The sequence below is a fragment of the Argentina silus genome (genome assembly GCF_951799395.1).
Source record: "Argentina silus genome assembly, chromosome: 10".
In the NCBI taxonomy this organism is placed as follows: Eukaryota; Metazoa; Chordata; class Actinopteri; order Argentiniformes; family Argentinidae; genus Argentina; species Argentina silus.
Genome location: NC_139664.1, coordinates 22,634,307 through 22,656,808, shown reverse-complemented (window position 1 = coordinate 22,656,808; position 22,502 = coordinate 22,634,307). Strand labels below are relative to the sequence as shown.

The window sequence follows — 22,502 nt, the reverse complement described above, 5'->3', positions numbered from 1 at the left end:
AACTACTCCTCAACGATATAATGTCATCTGAAAACACACTCTTCTGACAGAAATGCACATCTCCTCTTCTACTTCCACCAAGTCATCCACAGAGAGGGACCATTTGATCAGTGTTCCCTTGAAGGCCTTTAACTGTTTTTCAATGAGATCTGTGCTCTTTTGTCCATCCATTAGACCTTTTCTTTTTTCACTTTTGCCTTGAGAATCCATGCAACTGCTCTTTTAAGGCAGTGAGAATAATGGGAAATGATCTTGGAGAATGGATCCATATTTTGCTCCACAGCCACAACATTCACCACAGTTTCTCTCTTCACTTCAGGGTCCTCAGGAGTTCATTTACATTTTTACATTTATGGCATTTAGCACGCCTTTATCCAAAGCGACTTACAACAACTGTTTTTATTAACAGTAGAGAAACTTGTACAGGGGGGTAGTGGGGGTGAAGAGGTCTTTAGGAGGGACCGTTAAGATGTAGCCTGAAGAGATGGGTCTTCAATATACAGTGGAAGACTGTACTGTAGTGACTCTGCAGTCATGACAGCAGTGGGAAGCTCGTTCCACCAGCGGGGCGCCAGGACAGTGAAAAGCCATGACCGAGTAGTGCGGTTGCTGCATCCATGGTGCCAGGCGGCCAGCCGAGGTGGAAGAGCAGAGTGATCGGGCAGGGGTTTGGGGGCTGACCATTGCTTGCAAGTAAGGAGGGGCTGTTCCCTTTGCCGCCCGGTAAGCGAGCACCAGCGTCTTGAATCTGATGCAAGCTACTACCGGGAGCCAGTGAAGGGTGCGGAGGAGGGGAGTGACATGGGAGAATTTGGGGAGATTGAACACTAGACGGGCGGCACTGTTCTGGATGACCTGCAGAGGCCTGATGGTGGAGTAGTAGTCAAGGCGAGAGATCACAAGTGTTTGGACCAAAGGTTGTGCTGCTTCTCTGGTGAGGAATTGACGTATCCTTCTGATGTTGTAGAGTAAGAATCTACAGGAGTGTGCTGCCGCTGTGATGTTCGCCACACAGGATAAGTCGTTGTCAAGGATCACCCCAAGGTTCTTGGCTGTATGGGAGGAGGTCACAGTAGAGTTCTCTACTGTGATGGAGAAGTCTTGGAGAGGGCAGGCTTTCCCTGGAAGGAAGAGCAGCTCAGTCTTGTTAAGGTTGAGCTTGAGGTGGTGTTTTGATCCAAGCAGAAATGTCTGCAAGACATGCAGAGACACGTGTTGCCATCTGTGAGTCAGAAGGGGGGAAAGAGAGAAAGCGTTGAGTGTCATCTGCGTAGCTGTGGTAGGAGAAACCATGTGAGGAAATTACCGAACCAAGAGATTTGGTATAGAGGGAGAACAGTAAGGGCCCTAGGACAGAGCCCTGGGGGACCCCAGTGGTGAGGGCTCATGGAGAGGACAGCGTTGGTTGGTTTCTTGAGAAGAGGCTTGACTCTGGCTGTCTTGAAGGCAGCTGGGACAGGTCCTGTGGATAGAGAGGAATTGATTAAGGTGGTAAGGAACAGAAGGAGGTCTTTGGAGATGGATTGGAGAAAGGGGGAGGGGATAGAATCGAGGGATGTGACTAGTTTTAGAACATCATCAGGGGAGAGGGGGGGGGGGGAAATTATAAACCAGAGACCGGGTGTAGCGCAGTGGGTTTGGGAGGAGAGGTAGCAGTGTTGGTGAGAGGTAGAGGGAAAGAGCTGCTAATGTCATCAACCTTCTTTTCAAAGTAGGTGACAGTCATCTGCAGACAGGGAGGAGGGAGAGGAGGTGGGTTGAGGAGTGAGGAAAATGTGGAGAATAGTTTCCTTGGGTCAGAGGCAGAGGATTGAATTTTGGAATGGTAGTAAGAAACGTGTAGTTGAGGAGGAGAGAGCTGCCTGGAACCCTATTCTACAAGCTTGCTGGGTTTCAGACAGCCAGGGAGCGCGTGGAGGGGATCGTGCCGGCCTTGAGGTCTGTGAACAGAGAGAGTTGAAGGATGAGGAAAGAGTGGAGGAGGCTGCATCAGTGGATAGAAGGGAGAAGGATTCAACAGAGGGTAGGGCGGATAAGACAGAGGAAGAGAGAGCGGTGGGTACGCAGGTTGCTATAAGAGGATACAGTGTGGGTAGAGACTGACTGTGAGGGGGAGGATTGGAGAGGAAGGGAGAAGGATACAAAATGATGATCAGAAACCGGAAGAGGGTAACAGTAAGGTTGCGAGGTATGGGAGGATCTGGTGAAGACAAGGTCGAGCTGATGGCCCGCCTTATGAGTCGGAGCAGAGTGGGACAGGGTAAGGCTGAAGGAGGAGAGAAGGTCAAGTGCTCCAGATGAGTGAAGCTTCTCCGACTGGATGTTGAAGTCACCCAGTAGTGTGAGCGGTGTGCCGTCCTCAGGGAAGAAGCTGAGAAGAACATCCATTTCGTTTAAGAAGTGGCCAAGCTGACCTGGTGGACGATAGATAACAAAAATGTAAGGTTTGACAGGGGAGGTGACAGAAACATGGAATTCGAAGGTGGATATGGACAGGTGTGACTGGGGAAGGACATTATGTGACCACTTAGGCGAGATGAGGAGTCCTGTTCCTCCCCCTTGACCAGAGAGTCTAGGGGACTGAGAAAAGGAGTAGGCATCAGAGAGGCCTGCCGGAGCAGCTGTGATTTCCGGTGTAATCCATGTCTCTGTGAGAGCAAGGAAGTGGAGGGACATGAAGCAGGCATAGGCTCTGGACCTCTGACTGGCAGTTCCAAAGTCCTCCCGTGACAATGAGGTCTTGGTCAGTTGAGCATTGTGGGTATATTAGATTGGAAGGGTTTCAAGTGGGGGTGTAGCATCGATGTGTCCTCCTGAGGGATGAAATAACAGGAATGGGGAGGAAGCACATTGTGATATTTGCCAGTATAGAGATAGAGGGTTTGTGGGAAATACAAGAGTAGTGAAAAAACAAACTAATAAAATAAAAATACTTCATAGTTTGGCTAGTAGCTTTAGAGTTAAGGCTTCGTCTGGCTGATCTGGTCTCACAGGCCATTCCGTCTGAGGCAGTGTAAGGAAGGCCGGTCCTGCAATCCATGTCTGTTTTTTCAGAATCAGGTCCTCTGAAATACCTCTTGAGGTCAAGTCTGCCGATTTCATTGAAGTATTTACATATTTCCATTGTGACACATTCGATGCATTCCTAATGGCAGCGACTCTGTTGGCTACAAAGGTGTGAAATCGTGCAGTCTCGTTTCTGAGATATTTCAACACCGATGTGCTGTCAGTCCAAAAAATGTAGGGTTCCAGTGAGAGTTCAAATTCTGTACTGTAACTGCAGTGAGCTCCATCCTTGGTATTGTGACTGGCTTTAGTGGTGTGACCATGGCATTGCCCATGATGAATCCATAGTGAGCTTGCCTGTCGCTGTTCTTCAGCAGAAGGTAGGTGACAGTGCCGTAACCATTTTCACTGGCATCTGCAAAATAAGTTGGTTCTCCGAAGTCATTGGACTTGATGCATCTCCTTACCTCATAATTGGATAACTGATTCAAATCCATTAACCAGTTCAACCATTTCTAACCTCAGGGATGCTTTCGTCCCATCCAAGCTTCATTCTGCACAGTTCTTGCAAAATTTGTTTTGCAGGCAGAATGATAGGAGCAAGAATGCCAAGTGGGTCATAAACAGAACTCACCATAGAATGGATCCCACGTCTGGTAAGTGGTCGATCTTTGATTGTTATTTTGAACTTCAATGAGTCTGGGAGTGCAGTGGTGCATAGAATCAATGCCCTTTCAACTGGTAGTATGTCTTGGTCTAAGTCCAGGTCCTTGATTTCTTTGGCTTTCTCTCCTTCAGGAATTGATGCAAGCACGACTCTGCTATTGCTGATCCATTTATTCAGCTTGAAGCCTCCTTTGGCACACAAAGTTATGAGGTCTTGAATAAGTGGTAAGGCTTGCGCCACACTGGGTACTGACTTTAGACAGTCGTCCACATAAAAGTTTCTCAACACTGTACTTACTGTTTCTGGCTTGAAACAGTCCTTGTTGTCCTTTGCACGTTGTTTGAAAGCAAATTTAGCACAACTTTGTGAAGATGTTGCTCCGAAGATATGCACCACCATTTTGTACTCTTCCAGTTCCTTATTCCAATCTCCATCCGTCCACCAGAGAAATCGCAGCAGGTCTGTGTCCTCTTTGGGCACTCTTACCTGGTGAAACATGGCTTTAACGTCTGCCATGAAGGCAACAGGCTCCTGGCAAAATCTGGTTCAAACACCAATGAGGCTATTTGTAAGATCTGAGCCTTGTAAAAGCTGAGCATTCAGTGATGTTCCTTTATAGCTGGCACCACAGTTGAATACTACTCGCAGTTTGTGCTTTTTAGGATGGTACACTCCATGGTGTGCAATGTACCAAACCCTCTTGCTGTTGTTACCCAGTGAGTCTTTTGGCACTTTTACTGCAAAACCTTTATCTATGATGCCTGCTATGAACTTGTAAAAGTGTAGTCATCACTGAACTGTTGGTTTTTCAGTTTTCTTTTCAGATTGAGAGTGCTGTGTTCTTGTCACTCAGTGGTAGGCTCATACTGTAGTACCCATCAATGAGTTTGACACACTCCATGAACCGGTGATCTTTTTGGGACATTTCAAGCTTCTCTTAATGAAGACGCTCTGGAAAGTCATACTTATTTTGTTGATGCAGTAGCTCCTCCAACCTTGAAACAGAGATTCTATGTGCCATTACAGAAGACTGTCCATTGGTGTTAGTGTTGTCCTTCCTCAGAGGCCCATTAATAATCCAACCCAACATGGTTTTAACATCATATGGACCATTCCCTTGGCTGTGTATGACCATCCATTGTTCCGTGGCCTTAGGCACATTGGTCCCGATTAACAATTCAATATTGCTATCAATTTCAGTGAGACGTACCTTTTCAAAGTCAAAGTCAAAGTGGCTTTATTGTCAATTCTTCACATGTCAAGACATACAAAGGAATCGAGAGGACGTTTCTCACTCTCCCACGGTGAAACAGATAAAGTGCCCAGGCACAACAGATAACACATACTAAAAGTAAAACATTCAATAAAAATAATTTAAACAGTGCAAAAAGAGCAGTCAGTAAAGACAGTAAATAGCAGCCAAATACTGTGTATTCTGTATAAAAAAAATAATAGTGCAATAGTGCATTGTAGCAATAGAATAGTGGATTGTCCAGAGTCCGTAGTTTTTTTGGGGGGGGGGGCTGAAGGGTTGGGAGGGGGGGGGTGGTTGGGAGGGGGGGTGGTGGTTTCAGCTTCCTGACAACTTGGAGGATGTGGCTGGGGGAAGTGAGGGGAGAGAATTTAGCTTCCTGACAGCTTGGGGTATGAAGCTTTTCGTGAGTCTGGTGGTGTGGGCACGGAGGCTCCTATACCTTCTTCCAGAAGGCAGGAGGCTGAACAGACTGTGTGCGGGGTGGCTTGCGTCGCTCACAATCGAGGTAGCTTTGCGGGTGAGGCGGGTGGAGTAAGTCTCTTGCAGGGAAGGGAGTGGGGCACCAATGATCTTAGCAGCTGTGTTCACAATGCGTTGCAGTGCTTTCCTACTGTGTTCGGTGCAGCTACCGCCCCACACAGTGATGCAGCTGGACAGGATGCTTTCAATGGTGCCTCGGTAGAATGTTGTCAGGATCGGTGTGGGAGCTTTCGCTCGCTTCAGCTTGCGGAGGAAGTAGAGGCGCCGCTGGGCTGTCTTCACCAGTGATGCGGTGTTGGTGGTCCAGGAGAGGTCCTCACTGATGTGCACCCCCAGGAATTTGGTGCTGCTCACTCTCTCCACAGCAGCACCATCGATGGTCAGTGGTGGGTGTTCGGTGTGCCCTCTCCGGAAGTCGACCACAATCTCCTTCGTTTTGCTGACATTCAGCAGGAGGTTGTTGTCTCTGCACCACGTGGTCAGAAGGTTGACCTCCTTTCTATAGTGGGTCTCGTCGTTCTTGGAGATGAGACCCACCAGAGTTGTGTTGTCCGCAAACTTCACCATGTGATTGGTGCTGTGGGTTGATGTGCAGTCGTGAGTCAGCAGGGTGAAGAGCAGGGGACTGAGCACACAGCCTTGGGGGGCCCCTGTGCTGAGTGTGATGCTGCTTGAGGTGTTGTTGCCGACTCGTACTGCTTGTGGTCTCTCGCTGAGGAAGTCCAGCAGCCAGTTGCAGAGGGAGGTGTTGAGCCCCAGCTGGTCCAGTTTACAGATCAGTTGTTGCGGGATTATGGTGTTAAATGCTGAGCTAAAGTCTATGAAAAGCATTCTCACATATGAGTCTGCTTTTTCCAGGTGGGTGAGGGTGGGTGGAGAGCAGAGCAGATTGCGTCCTCTGTGGAACGTTTTGCTCGGTATGCAAACTGAAAGGGGTCCAGGGTGGGGGGGAGGATGGACTTAATGTGAGACATGACTAGCCGTTCAAAGCACTTCATGATGATGGGGGTCAGTGCTACAGGGCGATAGTCATTGAAGCAGGATGGAGCGGATTTCTTTGGCACAGGTATGATGATGGAGGTCTTGAAATGTGATGGGACAGCAGCTTGACGCAAAGAAGTGTTAAAGATGTCCGTGAAGACATCCTTAAGCTCCTCTGCGCAGTCCCTCAGCACACGGCCTGGGATGTTGTCTGGGCCTGTTGCTTTGCGGGGGTTGATGGTAGAGAGTGTCCTCTTCACACTGGCAGCAGACAGGCACAGGACCTGATCGTGGGGGGGGGGTGGAGTTTTCTGTGGGCTTGTAGTGTTTGTTGCTTCAAACCGTGCAAAGAAGCTGTTGAGGTTGTTGAGCAGAGAGATGTTGTTGTCGCAGGTCTGTGGCGCGGGCTTGTAGTCCGTTATGGTCTGAATGCCCTGCCACAGGCTCCGCGTGTCTCTGCTGTCCTTGAAGTGGCAGGTAATCTTATTTGTGTAGTCCAGTTTTGCTTTCTTGATGCCACAGGACAGGCTGGCTCTCGCTGTTCTTAGGCCATTTTCATCCCCGGCTCTGAAGGCTTTGTCTCTGGCCCTCAGCAGCCGATGGATTGCCCCTGTCAGCCATGGCTTCTGGTTAGCCCGAGTGATGATGGTCTTTTTGTGGGTCACATCATCAGAGCACTTACGGATGTAGGAGAGGACAGTGTCTGTAAGCTCCTCATTGTCCGTATGGTTGTTCTGTGTGGCTGCTTGCTTGAACATGTCCCAGTCTGTTGTTGCAAGACAGTCCTTGAGAGCAGACCTGGACCCCTCCGGCCACACAGTTATCTCTTTCCGGACCGGTTTTCCGACTTTCACTCTGGGCCTATATGCTGGCATTAGCATGACAGTGATGTGATCAGAGAGTCCGATGTGGGGGAGGGGGGAGGCCTTGTATGCTCCTTTGTGAGAAGTGTAGACCAAGTCCAAGGTGTTTTCCCCTCTTGTTGGGAAATTGACATGCTGATGGAGTTTTGGTAGGACAGTCTTAAGGTCAGCATGATTAAAATCTCCAGCGAGGATGGTAAATCCATCTGGGTGTGCTGTCTGTTGTTCACTGATGGCCTGGTACAGTTCACAAAGTGCCGCATTCCTGTCACTGTTGCTGGAGGTTGGAGGGATGTATACTGCGGCTAGCAAGACCGCAGTAAACTCCCTCGGCAGATAGAAAGGACGGCACTTTATGATCATAAACTCCGCCAGTGGTGAACAGTGTCTGCATACTACCACAGCGTCCCGGCACCACGCATCACGAATGTAAACACAAACTCCGCCGCCACGCTGTTTACCTCCGTTGACGAGGGCTCTGTCCGCTCGATAGCATGTCAGCTGCTCAAGTTGTACAGCGGAGTCGGGGATGTTGTCGTTAAGCCATGTTTCAGTGAAAACAAGTACACAGCATATACCTCCGCGCTTGGCCCTTGCTAGCCGCAGTATGCCCCTCTTCTGCTTCCTCGCGCACCGCTTCCGACCTCTCCTTTCCGGGGGAGTGGTGGCAGTCGAGTTGAGTCGAGTCGGGTCGGGTCGAGTAGTCGCGGGCCGGCGAGGTAATCCGAGCTCTTTGAGTGTCTCTGTTGTGGTGTCCAAAACGTTGTAAATCTTGCTCTCGCAGATGTCTAGCAGAGCCTGTCGACTGTACTTGTATTTCGACGCAGACAGACGAGATGAACACGACAAACTTTCGGGCAAACACTTATTAAACAAACAAAACACCGCATTCTCTGGAGCGCGAGTGGTCGCTGCGTGTGCGCGCGCCGCCATCTTACAATGTCCGCCAAATACGGCCATGGGTCCATGTCCTTCTGAGTAGGAATATTTTCCTTCTTCACAGGAATTTCCCTCTGGGAGAAGATATCTGGTAGCTCAACAAAACCATTATTATCCAAACTGCTGATCTCCAGGCCAGAGACAACAAAGGTGCTGACAGACTGCTCGTTGTTCATGGTACGAAGAAGAATGTCTCTTTTTCTTCCAGTAACCTTGAGATCTTTGAGCAATTCTGTACAAAGGTATTTGGACTTCCCGGATCCAAAAAAGCGTAGGTTTCTGCTTTTCAGCTTATTACTCTTCTTTGTCTTCACCTTCACAGGGACGATAGCCAGGATGCATTCAGGAGCATGGCCCCAGTGGAACTCCCAGCATCACCTTCCATGTTAACAAGTGCACTAGTAACTTGTTGTCCCTTGTTTTCTTTGATTTTACTACTGCTTACTTCCTTGTTGATGATATGCAACATGGTAGGATGCTTAAGTGAGTACACTCGACAGGTAAGCCTTTTCCCACAGCCTTTGCTCATATGTCCGGGTGACGGAAAACCAAAGGACACTCTCTTGGTCTTAAGAAAATCCAACTTCTTTTTATGTGGTTTCTTATCAACACTGTGCAGTCATCTAAACTGTGGTCTTCTTGACAGAAGAGACACTGTTTGGTGGTCACAGTGAGAGAATTCCCAGCAGAGCCCTTTACTGCTTTCTTGAGAGTTGTCACACTGGTGACAAACCCACTTTTTTTCTCCTTGAGAATGCTAGGCCTGTTCAGTCCTGGTCCATGGCCTCCTCTTACAGTAACTCTTGAAGTTTCCTGTAGACTTCCAAACAAAGGGTGTGAGATGATTCTAGCTTGGTGACTAATGAAGTTAACAAGATCAGAGAACTTGGCTGTCCTTCCATTCCATTGCTGTAGATCGTAAGCAACCCCTCTCCATTTCTCTTTCAGCTTGTATGGAAGCTTGGAGATGATGGCTCGCATGTTGGTTGGACTGTCCATTTCTTCCGTGTATTCCATGCTGTCTATCATTTCACAGCATCCAGTAAGGAAGACTGCATAAGCTTGTAGAGATTCTGCATCTTCAACCTTTATTGTTGACCAATTGAGTGCTTTGTCAATATAGGCAGAGGCAATTTTGCACTCATTTCCAAAATACTTCTTAAGAAGTTTCTTGGCTTCTGTGAAACCTGTGAGAGGATACATATATTGACAGCTACGGACCAGCTCTCTAGGCTGCCCTGCAGTAAATTGCTCTAGAAAGTACAGCTGGTCTTTGTTGTTTTCAGTTTTATCTCCGATTCCATGCTTGAAAGCCTGTAAGAAAAAGTTGTAATCTAGAGGGTCACCTTTAAACACAGCTATGGTAAGGAGAGGTAGAGATGACGATCACTGCTGCTTTACCACTATTTCAGTAATGGTATTTTGATGTTCCATGATGCTGACAATACTGCCTAGGCGAACAGATCCACCCTGCCTGTCAGATATAGTGGCCATGTTAGGACCAGTGGGATGTTGTTGTGGCCTAACATCACGTGGAAAGACTTCAGGTGTTCTGCTTTCAAGAGGTGTTCTGCTTTCAAGAGGTGAACTGATGTCAGGTGGTCTGATGTCACGTGATCTGGCGTCAGGTCGTCTGATGTCACGTGATCTGACATCAGGTGGTCTGTCTTCATACAGTCTTACATCACGATGCTCTGATTTTGCAGCCATTGATCTATGCAGAGCAAAGGAGTGTGTGGTCAGAGAACTTTGCTTTACCAAGTCATGTTGTTCCTGAGGCTGACCCTGTGCTGAGAAAGTGAAAGGTGGGGTTACCACAGCAGACATGTGAGGTGCTGTGTAAGGAGTGGTCCTGTGATGGCCTGAGTGGGAGTGGTTATCAGTTTAGCCTGAATATCCTGCAAGGTCTGCTCAGACATTCCTATGGCATCCAACAGGTAATCATTCATTCCATCACCAAATATGAGTTTCTGTCTTGCAACTTGTAATGACTCATACTCCTTAAACACATGCAGCTTAGTGTTGGTAGCTGTTATTTGGGCATCAAGATCCAATTCCTCCCTCATTGCTTTAAGCTCAGCTTCCTGCTTAACCAAAGCTTGCTTCCTTTTCAGTGTTTCAACTCGCACCACCAATGCTGCCTTTTCCGCTTCCAATTTCAATTGTGCAGAACGTGTGGAGGGTTAGATTTTGAAGATCCTGAGCGTGTTGATTTGCTTCCATTCCATGCATTATAATTTAAAGCATGTTAATCGGAGTGCTGTCCATTTTTCATTTGTCATTCACAATTTTGAGAATCAATAATATTCTAAAACAATATTTCTAAATGCATTTCTAGTGGTCATGCCTTTTACACTGTTAGTGACACAGCAATGAAATTACTATTATTGTGCCTGTGGTTGTGATTCAGAATGCAGCTAACCGTTTCTACTGTTTCCACTCTCTCCCTCACCATGAAGTTGGTCTCAGCATTCAAAATGCAGGTGAGAAAACATTCCAATAACATCAGAATCTGTTGCTTTACTTCATGAATTGCATGCTAAGGAACTAGTTGATCATATTTCACAAAAGTCATGATGAGAACATAAAAAAAATAGTGTTTTGTATTGTTGTTGTTGTTTTCTGCATTTCTCATGTGTTTGTTTCAAATTGCAGGCACCACGTGTTTTGATACAGGTATGCTGTATGTCTGCTCTTGTCGTCAACTCAAAGTATGGAATGCCAATGCTTCGACACACCTGCCAGACGTGTACCTGTCTGAGCTGGTCTATTACCACAGCAGGACGCTTCATTTAAACATCCAACACACTTCACATTGGAAAATGCAGTCAAATATCAGTCAAAATCCCCGCGCACACACACACAAAAACACAATATATACTTTACATACCATGGTTAGGGATGCGTTATCCCACCTCAATTCTAGATCATTCATTGAGTAAAATTCAGAGTGAAAACTTGATCTCTCTCTCTCTCTCCCTCCCTTGCAGGCCGACTGATCAAAGAGGAGTACATCCACGACTGCATCCAGATGGAGGTTCCTCCCAGAATGCCCCTGCAGCCTGAGTGCTATAGCCAGCCCCTCCCCCCGCTGCAGCTGCCCCCGGAGCCCCCCCGCGCCCCCCCTCCCATCACCCTGTACCCCAGCATGCCCCTCTCCCCACCAGGTGAGGTGTCCTGTGGGTATACGTGTGGACAGGCAGATGCAGGCAGAGGGATGGACAAAGGATCCCAGAATCTCATCTCTCTGTGGCTGTGCTCCATCTGACCCTCCTCTTCTCTTGTTTACAAGCCCATTTCCATATTTGTGCATTCAAATATGTTTGAAAAAAAATAGAATTTGTGGCACTGGTTAAATTCACCGGATGCAACTGCCTCCCATCCCCACATTACACTGGCTGCGCCGTCACACTCTCCATTTAAATGGAGAGTCTGACTTAGTGAGACTACAGGTAGAAATACAGTGTAGGCAGCCATGTAGACCGGCAGACAGACAGACAGACAGACAGACAGACAGACAGACTGACAGCTAGGCAGCCATGTAGACAGACAGACAGACAGACTGACAGGTAGGCAGCCATGTAGACCGGCAGACAGACAGACTGACAGCTAGGCAGCCATGTAGACAGACAGACAGACTGACTGACAGCTAGGCAGCCAGGTAGACCGGCAGGCAGGCAGACAGACAGCTAGGCAGCCATGTAGGCAGACAGACAGACTGACAGGTAGGCAGCCGTGTAGACCGACAGACAGACAGACCGGCAGGTAGGCAGCCATGTAGACAGACAGACTGACAGCTAGGCAGCCATGTAGACCGACAGACAGACAGACTGACAGGTAGGCAGCCATGTAGACAGACAGACAGACTGTCAGGTAGGCAGCCATGTCGACAAACAGACAGACAGACTGACAATTAACAATCAACAATCTTGCATATATCTGGCTGAGATGCATGACGCACAAGAATTCCGGCTTTACTGCACTAATAACCCCCCCCCCCCTTCCAGTGAGCAGCTCCATGATGGGGCCCATGTCGGGGGGCCATGGGGGCGAGGGCCTCCTCCAGATCGCCTCCCCTCAGAGCCAGGGCGTGCCCCCCACGCCACCCCCCAGCACGCCCACACACGGACCACCGCTGACCCCCCAGCCCCTGACCCCACACAGCCAGACTGACTACAGTAGCAGCTCCAAACACACACAGACACAGGGCTCCTACCACAGTGAGTAACACACACACAAGCGCACACACACACACACACACACAAACACGACTCCTACCAGTGAGTCGCTAACACACACAGGACTCCTACCACAGTCACTAACAGGAAATGCTGTTCAATCAAAATCTGCATCCAGTAGTTTCCAGAATGAGGCAGAAGGAAAGTCTAGCCTTGGATTGATACAGTATGTGGTCTTGTTTGCTTTTTATTATATTGATCGTATATTCTGGCAAAAATGTCACTTTTATCCTACAAATCAGGATACTAGATTTGATTGAATAGTCCCCTAATCCACACTGATGCAGTCAGATGTAGTGTACCTGTTTCCATTCAGCTGACTATGATACATGCATGTTGCTCATTTGTAAAAGCAGATTGTACAACCCCTTCTGTTTCCAGCCACCTGGACAGGCACCAGCACGGCCTCCTACACCCCCGTAGGACCCCAGCAGAATGGGCGGGGCCACCAGCAGCCTCCACTGCACCACCCCAACCACTTTTGTATGTCAATCACCTGTCCAACCGGCCAATCAAAAACATATCTCACTGCCCATAGAGCTCTGAAGCGTGCTGTCAGATTGTCATTTGTTGAATTCCGGCTCAAGCTGAAAATCCCCAAATTTTCCCATCCATATTGTTCAAAAACGCTAGTATCAGCGTTGTGTAACATGTAGGCTTACAGTTTATTGTCTGTTTTCTTGTCCGATTGACTAGCATTTGATTAGTCCTTGTATTAGCTATTTTTAATTTCTAAATTAGTTTGTTGATTTTCAAGATTTGACTTAGAAACAAAATCATTGAGAAACAGTCACCAGAGCCAAATTCTAGTTAATGGGAAAAGAAAACATAGAAGAAACTGTACGCCTATGTGTAACACAACGCTTATATTAGCTATTTGAAAGAATCCCGATGGAAAAAATTAATGGGATTTTGGACTTGATCGGTTCACAGACTACATTTTGATGAAACCACTTTGCCCCTCTATTGACAATGTTAATTAAGTTTTTCAATAACATTAGCCTGATGAATATATTCTGTATATTTCGATTATTATATGTGGGGGGCACCAGTATGGAAATCTTATTTATATAACAATAAAGTAATATTGCAATATTACTATTTTATTATTGCAAAGTTCCACACTCATATCGATATCTACCAATATTGTATACATTTATCGATACTGGTGCTCACAACAAGTTATACAATTAATATGGCAAGTCAATTGGACGTGTTAGATGTTAATGTTCATGGATTAAAAAATGCTGGTGGTTAAAAAATTACATATGGTTAGGATAACTATTGGTAGGGAGGTAAATATATGGAAGAGGTTATGGACCAGTGTGAATTGACTGTGCTCATTTCTTCCTAAAGGGTCTCAACAGCATCATAGTGCCCCTGCATTTCCCCAGCCTGTCTCCAACCATCCAGGTACTGTACACACACAAACACACACACACATGTGCGCATGCGCGCATATACACAGAGCATGCACGCACACAGCACACAGTACACACAAACAAAGCTGATACAGTTCCCATTGCAGACACTTTGTGTTGCATTCCCCCATATCAGCTGCAGTTCAGTAGATGTAACAAACACTGTTGCAGCAGGTTGATGCGAAGTTGGAGTCTGCCATTGGTGTCTCTCAAGAGACGTCAATGAAAGTCAAGGAAGCCATTATGAGGCTTAAATATCAGATAAATCAATCAGAAACATAGCCAAAACCATAGACTTGCCAAAATCAAGAATTTGTAACGTCATTAAAAAGGAAAGAAAGCACAGGTGAGCTCAGCAATCGCAAACGGGCTGGTAAGCCCGTAGACTTCTACAGAGGATGACGAAGAATGCTCACCATAATTAAGAAAAAAAAAAAAAGACTGTCCCACAAATCAGGAACGCTCTCCAGGAGGTAGATGTGAATGTATCAAAGACTATCATCCACAGAATACGTCACCAGCCGAACTACAGAGGCAAGGTGCACACCACTAGTTATCCTCAAAAAGGATGGTCAGGTTACAGTTTGCTAAAAAAGTACCTAAAAAGCCTGCAGAGGTCTGGAAAATGGTCCTGTGGACAGACAAATATTATCATGCACCAGTGATTGCAAGAGGAAAGTTTGGAGAAAAAAGAATCTGCCCTAAGATTTACAGCTATACCACCTCATCTGTGAAACATGGTGGAGGGGGTGTTATGGTTTGGCCATGTGTAGCTGCCACAAGAACTGGCTAACTTGTCTTAATTGATGATATAACACAGCAGAATGTATTCTGAAGTGTACAGAAACATCTTGTCTGCTCGAGTACAAGTAAATGCCTCCAAATTTATTAGATGGCGCTACATCATACAGTAAGACAATGACCCCAAACATACTGCCATAGCAACTAGGAGTTTTTCAGGGTCAAAAAGTATAACCTTTTTGACTGAAGTCAACTTTCTGATTTATATCCAGCTGAACATGCATTTCATTTCATGATAATAAGATTAAGAAACCTAAAAAACAGCTGAAGATGTCTGCAGTACATGCCGGGCAGAGCATCACCAGAGAAGATACCCACCGTCTGAATGGTGAAACCAATATGTACACAAATACCATCAAATAAACAAAAAATACTTTAAACTCATATACTGTGGGGGAAATAATTATTTGATCCCCTGCTGATTTTGTTAGTTTGCCCGATTACAATTCCGATTATAATTACATTCAAAGGACATCAGGGTAAGAGTTGTAGACCTGCACAAGGCTGGAATGGGCTACAAGACCATCAGCAAGAAGCTTGGTGAGAAGGAGACAACTGTTGGTGCAATTATTAGAAAATGGAAGAAATACAAAATAACCATCAATCGCCCTCGGCCTGGAGCTCCATGCAAGATCTCGCCTCGTGGGGTAAGGATGATCATGAGAAGGGTGAGGGATCAGCCCAGAACTACACGGGAGGAGCTTGGTAATGATCTCAAGGCAGCTGGGACCACAGTCACCAAGAAAACCATTGGTAACACACTACACCGTAACAGATTGAAATCCTGCAGTGCCCGCAAGGTCCCCCTGCTCAAGAAGGCACATGTACAGGCCCATCTGAAGTTTGCCAATGAACACCTAAATGATTCAGAGAAGGCTTGGGAGAAGGTGATGTGGTCAGATGAGACCAAAATTGAACTCTTTGGCATAAATTCGACTCGTCGTGTTTGGAGCGAGAGAAATGCTGAATGCTACAACCCCAAGAACACCATCCCCACCGTCAAACACGGAGGTGGAAACATTATGCTTTGGGGTTGTTTCTCTGCTAAGGGTACAGGACGACTTCACTGCATTGAGGGGCCAATGGACGGGCCATTTTACCGTAAGATCTCGGACGAGAACCTCCTTCCCTCAGCCAGAGCACTGAGGATGGGTCGTGGATGGGTCTTCCAGCATGACAATGACCCAAAACATACAGCCATGGCAACAAAGGAGTGGCTCAAGAAGAAGCACACTAAGGTCATGGAGTGGCCTAGCTAGTCTCCAGACCGTAATCCTATAGAAAATTTGTGGAGGGAGCTGAAGCCAAGCAAAAGCCTTGAAACCTTCAGGATTTGGAGAGATCTGTAAAGAGGAGTGGACCAAAATCCCTCCTGAGATGTGTGCAAACCTGGTGACCAACTACAAGAAACGTCTGACTTCTGTGCTTGCCAAAAAGGGTTTCTCCACCAAGTACTAAGTCATGTTTTGCTTGGGGATCAAATACTTATTTCCTTCGATCAAATGCAAATTAATTTATAACTTTATATAATGTGTTTTTTCTGGACTTCTTTGTTGATATTCTGTTTCTATTTGTTAAAATAAAAGTACCATAAAAATTATAGACCGCTCATTTCTTTGTAATCGGGCAAACTAACAAAATCAGCAGGGGATCAAATAATTATTTCCCCCACTGTAACTGTTGTGACAAACCCCCGGGGAGGACGGTGTTGCCACGAAACCAAGCCATATAATAAAAAAGGTCCACAACCAAAGGAATGCAAAATCAATCAGGGTTTTATTGAGGTTCCAAGGGAAAAGGGGAGGGGGAGAGAGAGTCGATGGTAGGTTCCAGTTGATCCGTATTCCTTGAGAATCGTCAGGGGTCAAGAGCGGGGGTCGGTACATGGGCAGATTCTCTTACGGTCCAGGTTGGGTCTTTCAGCGGAGTAGTCACACGGCCGAGGTTCGGTACACAAGCGGGTTCTCCTACTCAAACAAAGATCACAATGATGAATGGCACAGAGCACAGTAACTTGACTTCTCATACTACTCACTCTTCTCCGGGTGGATTTCTCTTGCAGTACTCTGCCTGCGCTGAGTGCCGCGCCTCTCCTTGTAGCACCACCACTCAGCCCGGTGATTCCACTTAGGTGTCGCTCGTTGAGGAGGAAACCCTAATATAGGCATGGATTGGAGCCATCGCGCTAGCACATATCTGCCCTCTATTACCATACCCCTTCTTACTCCCATCCAGCTGCCACACTGTGTAGAGACAAAAAAAGAAAAAATGCTTCACTGTCCGATTACTACGCAGGGCACTGTAGATCTAGGTCTTTTTCGACTATAAAATATTTTTTTGCATTTCAAGATTCAAGATTCAAGATGGTTTTATTGTCATATGCAATTAATTGTATATATTGTAATGCATTGTACGTATATTATGTTTCATTTTTGCCTGATTGTGCATTTTAATGAATGATTAGCTGCAAATCCAATTTCCCATTGGTGATCATAAAGTTTTCTACTACTACTAAAGAAGCTTTCTCAACTGTGTTTTCCCTTTCCCCCTCCCCCCCTCTCTCTGTCTCCTCATCAGGCCCAGAGTTCTGGTGCTCCATCTCATACTTTGAGATGGACATCCAGGTGGGGGAGATGTTCAAGGTGCTGGCCAACTGTCCCGTGGTGACAGTGGACGGCTACGTGGACCCCTCTGGCGGAGACCGCTTCTGCCTGGGCCAGCTGAGCAACGTGCACCGTACAGACACCAGCGAGAGGGCCAGGTCAGTACTGTACCGTCCATCACATACACTGACACCAGAGAGACGGCCGGTCAGTATTGTACCCTCCATCACATACACTGACACCAGAGAGAGGGCCGGTCAGTATTGTACCCTCCATCACATACACTGACACCAGAGAGAGGGCCGGTCAGTATTGTACCCTCCATCACATACACTGACACCAGAGAGACGGCCGGTCAGTACTGTACCCTCCATCACATACAACGTCATTCTGTGGTGAAGTCGTGGTGTGGTAGTTACGCTCCTGGCATTAGCACACATAAACTTTCTCTCTCCCGATGACACACACACACACACAAGAAAAAAGACAACTTCATGTGATTAGACCTGGGTCAAATAGAAGTGTCATATACTATTTCTAATATTTGAGTTGCGCTTGATTTAATTTGCCCCGTTTGACCTTGAACGATAACAGTTTAAATGCACACTGAGGTACTTTTTTTCCACCGTAGCTCACTTTCACATGATCAGATTGATTTAATTTCTCCTTTATTTCAGTGCGTCCCATTGAGATATGAATGTCTTTTTCTAACCCTAACCCAAGATGCACAGAAGCATCTTAACAGTCACGCAAAGCAAATAAAAGCACAGTGTTGTTTTGGGGTACTGTTCTACGACCACTTACAGACTCCTAAATGGTCTCCTACATGTGGTCATGGCCAGCAGTAGTTTATCAACACTGTGTGAACATCTCTATGGGATACTCCATTGGAATGTTGGCCATACAGTAGATCAGAGTTGAAACGTGACCTGGTGTCTCTCTTTTCCTCCATCTCGTATATATGATGATCTCTGTCCTTTTGCCAGGTTGCACATCGGGAAGGGGGTGCAGCTGGAGTGTCGGGGGGAGGGGGACGTGTGGATGCGTTGCCTTAGTGACCACGCCGTGTTCGTCCAGAGCTACTACCTGGACCGAGAGGCAGGGCGGGCGCCAGGGGATGCTGTCCACAAGATCTACCCCGGGGCCTACATCAAGGTAAACACCTCTACCTCTCTACCCCTCTACCTCTACCCTGGGGCCTACATCAAGGTAAACAGATCTACCCCGGGGCCTACATTAAGGTAAACAGATAAGAATAAGGAAGAAGAGGAAAGGGGTAGGAGCAGAGAGGGAGGGGAGAGCACTATTGCTGACTGTGGGTTCTCCTCACCGATCCATCCGTTCTGGAAATGGACACATTATTAACACGTTCCATTTGCATTCAAATATGTTTGAATTGTTGAACAATGCTGACACAATAAATGCATTTTCAACTGTTTTTCAACATGTAAATGCAGAGCAATTCATACGTTTCATACGTTCATTCAAATTGTATTGTAATGTAATTGTTCAATTAACATGTTGTGCACAGATGTTTAACCTGCGTCAGTATCTCTGTATGTGTTCTCCAGGTGTTTGACCTGCGTCAGTGTCACAGACAGATGCAGCAGCAGGCAGCTACGGCCCAGGCTGCGGCCGCTGCTCAGGCAGCTGCCGTGGCGGGAAACATCCCTGGACCCGGGAGTGTGGGAGGGATCGCACCTGCAGTCAGTGAGTGATCTCTTTTCTCTCTGTCTCTCCCTCTCTCTCTGTCTGTCTGTCTGTGTCTCTCTCTCTCTCTCTCTCTCTGTGTCTGTGTGCCTTCCTGCCTGTCTGATTTTCTTTTATCTCTCTTTTCCCTCTATGTCTCTCACTTCCCCTTTTGTTACTAGCCTACCTGCCTGGCTTAGTCTCGGGTTTCTACCGAGGCTAGCAACCCAGCTGTACCCTACTCTCAGTGTGGTGCAATTGATAGCAGCATACGGCAGTGCATGTCTGTACCATCCAGTCTGAACCCAAATGCTGATTCAGTGTTCAATATTTTGGGATAAGGTTCAACAAAAGAAGCAACCAAATGAACACAAAAGCCCATGACAAAACTAATCCGACAGCGGGGGTAGAGCCATGCATGCCCACTCCCTTCAGCATCCCAGCCTCTGCTCCACTTTCATCATTTCATACTTCCTGTTGTTCCCCCTCTGTGTGTTGTCTCACTTGTGCCCTCTACACGACCTTACCTGTCACACCTTCTTCACACGTTTAATCCCTCTTCTCTTCTTCTTTGACCCTCATGTTTTGAAGGTTATTTTTTGGAGTGTGGTAGTCCATCCCACTCTCGTATTTTTTTCTGTTTTTATTGGACAGAGACAGTAGAGAAAGACAGGAAATAAGGAGGAGATGTATGTCAGCAGGGAATGTGCTGGATTCGAACCCATGCCGATATAGGCATATGTGTGCACTGTAGGTCGTGGTGCTAGACAACCCCAGGCCATGACCCTCGTGTTTAAGCTCAAGCCCCTAACCCTTAGGCACTGGAAATCTGAGAGGGGACAAATTGGGGATTCAGGGTATCTATTGTATCCTCCATCTGACCTTCTGCTTTATCTCTGACATGCATGTATATACATGTGCACACAGTCACACGCAATGCATTTTTCTTCCACCACTTAAAATTTCTCTCTCTGTCTCTCTCTCTCCCAGGTCTCTCGGCGGCGGCGGGCATCGGTGTGGACGACCTGCGGAGATTGTGTATCCTGCGTCTGAGTTTTGTGAAGGGCTGGGGGCCGGACTACCCCCGCCAGAGCATCAAACACACCCCCTGCTGGGTGGAGGTCCACCTGCACCGTGCCCTGCAGCTACTGGACGAGGTCCTCCACACCATGCCACTAGCGGACCCAGGTCACATCAACTGAGCAGTTTGTGTGTGTGTGTGTGTGTGTGTGTGTGTGTGTCTTTGTGAGAGGGAGAGGTGGAGAGGGTACCTTAGTGGTTTTGCTTAGAACCAGCCTAACAAGTAAAATAAACTGATAATTGCCCTCCTAACACTTTCAGTTTTATATTGGATATATTTTCCCCACCAGTGGAGCAGTGAAGAGAGAGACTGTTGGCTTATCAAAGCACTTTTGATGGCTTCATATGGCTTCATGAATGTCTGATATGAATTCTCTGTTGGTGGAGCAGTATTTTCAGCAATGGACTCATGCCACCCACAGTACGTCACAAAAATGTCATGCTGGAAGACCAGAGTCTGCATGGAAAACTAGAATTGCCTGTTGGGAGGCTGGCTGAGATTTGTCTGGGCCAGAGACAAAGATGTTCTTGACAGAGTCAAATTAGAATGAAGTCAGAGTTTCTCAAACAGTAAGAAAAATCACAGCTTTTTTAAATGGCCAAAGACTTGCCCGAGTTTTGCCCTCTGAGTGTGGCTATTGTCAGTGGCTGTCAATACCATTAGATAAACCATTGCCCTTGGTAGGAATATTTCAAAGAATTTCTGTGTGTGCCTTTTCTGTAGTTTTGGTCAATTGCATCCCATTAGTTTCTCTGTTCAACCAAAGCTTATTTTTGTGAAATGCATAAAATACAACAACTATAAAAGACTTCTGGAAAAGATTTAGTTTCATTTAAGACTTTTCAACAAGTTAAAATTTAATTAGTGCCTTAACTGTGAGTACAATGAAACAGTATGCCTCTGTACTATAACAAACTGCCTTCATTTCTCGGTTCTCTCACCTCTCTCCTCCTGCTTCAATATAGTCATGCTTCTTTTCAACCAGAATGATGTGTTTCCTGGACCATGTGTTGCTGTCTTGACCACTAACAGCTCTATCTGTTTTCCACCTTCCATCTCAGCCCATATAGACTTTATGCTACGGAAGGAAAATCATCACTTCCTTTGAAACCATATTTCAATGCAATCAAGTTATGTTGAGAAGTATTGTCTTCAAGATTCAAGACAGTCATGCATACACATTGTTCCGATGGTGAAATTGCAAATCTAAGTGTGACCGTTGAACTACATTTGAATGTGAATGTCAAGCTAACCAACCTATTAAAGCACTAGTCTCACTCATAGAGTGCCCCCACTTGCTCTCTGTTGCTATGTAGATTGAGGGCAAGAAAGGCGGGGTGACACTTCCTTTCCTAGCATCATGAACATGTGTAGGAGGACTCCTAGTGGCCCTTCTAGGTAATAGCACAGCATAGTGACAGAAAACAAGATGACTTCAACTGTGTCATATTTATTGTGTATATCAACTCTGATAGAAAAAAAACACAATAATTTTGAACAGTTTTTTCCAAAGACATGTTGGCCTCTGCTTCTGTCAAAGCTTGTACTGATAATCATGTGAGGGTCGATAACAAACACATCAATAAAATGTGTGTGATGTTAAATTATTTATTGTAATATTAAACAGTTCTCTTAATCATTGGGCCAATTGTTCAGTTGTTTGTATTCTCTCTGTACCCGGTACAAATGTAGTGTAAGCCTAACTATTCTTGTAAATCTAATTATTAGATAGCAAGCTACCAGTGTTTTTATAATACATATTTCATCAGCTGGCATATGTGTATGTCAGTATTCAGCCTTATTCTGTCTACTTATTATTTGTTTGATTTTGAAGAAATGCTATATTTGCCTTTCTCTAGTATAATTGTTATTTTTAGCCCTATTTTATGATGTAAAATGAATTGCTTTCCAATGCTGTATGTAGGTTATAACTACTCCAAAGTTGATCAATAATTAAACTGTTTTTGATAATATCTGGTATGGTCCTCAGTCCTTCATAAGTTGTGTCATATTGCCACTTATTTCTCAAACTGAATTTGTTCCTACCTCCAATTTCACATATGTACATTGAGTCAGAGGACTACCTTACAGTTTATTTAAAGCAGCTTCATATAAATCATAATCAAGAATATTTCTTTTTTTTAAATAACAGCATAGTTCAAAATACTGTGGTTTATTGTATGGGCAACCGATATTCGATATTTAGCTTAAATGCCTGAAGTATGCTTCCCATCTTTGGGCATTTGATTAAACGGATAACAAGCAAACGTCCGACGAGATATTGGTATGACAACAATAATGTCATACCATTAATAATGTCATACATAACACTAACGTCATACACGACAATAATGTCATACACAACAATAACGTCATACAAAGTAAGCACAGTAAACATGTGACAGTGTGACGCCACTAGAGGGCGGGTCTGGGTACCAGGTCGAGCCCAGTCTCTGCATCCGCCAGAGCATCACTGAG

At 46.0% G+C, this 22,502-nt stretch overlaps 1 protein-coding gene across 2 annotated transcripts in view; it reads left to right on the top strand.

Moving 5' to 3' along the window:
- The window catches only part of smad10b (SMAD family member 10b), a 32,311-nt gene extending 10,322 nt beyond the window's left edge, over positions 1-21,989 (top strand). Inside the window, exons 4-13 of one of the 2 annotated variants that reach the window (XM_083679543.1) lie at positions 10,651-10,674; positions 10,847-10,867; positions 11,182-11,358; positions 12,199-12,411; positions 12,811-12,912; positions 13,786-13,842; positions 17,229-17,412; positions 18,241-18,409; positions 18,826-18,964; positions 19,934-21,989. In XM_083679543.1, the coding sequence (XP_083535669.1) occupies positions 10,651-10,674; positions 10,847-10,867; positions 11,182-11,358; positions 12,199-12,411; positions 12,811-12,912; positions 13,786-13,842; positions 17,229-17,412; positions 18,241-18,409; positions 18,826-18,964; positions 19,934-20,145 (1,298 nt within the window). In that variant the 3' untranslated portion in view covers positions 20,146-21,989. Of the gene's footprint in view, positions 1-10,650; positions 10,675-10,846; positions 10,868-11,181; positions 11,359-12,198; positions 12,412-12,810; positions 12,913-13,785; positions 13,843-17,228; positions 17,413-18,240; positions 18,410-18,803; positions 18,965-19,933 lie in introns of those variants that run through there. The other variant, XM_083679544.1, reaches the window with a different exon arrangement.
- The last annotated feature ends 513 nt before the right edge of the window (positions 21,990-22,502 follow it).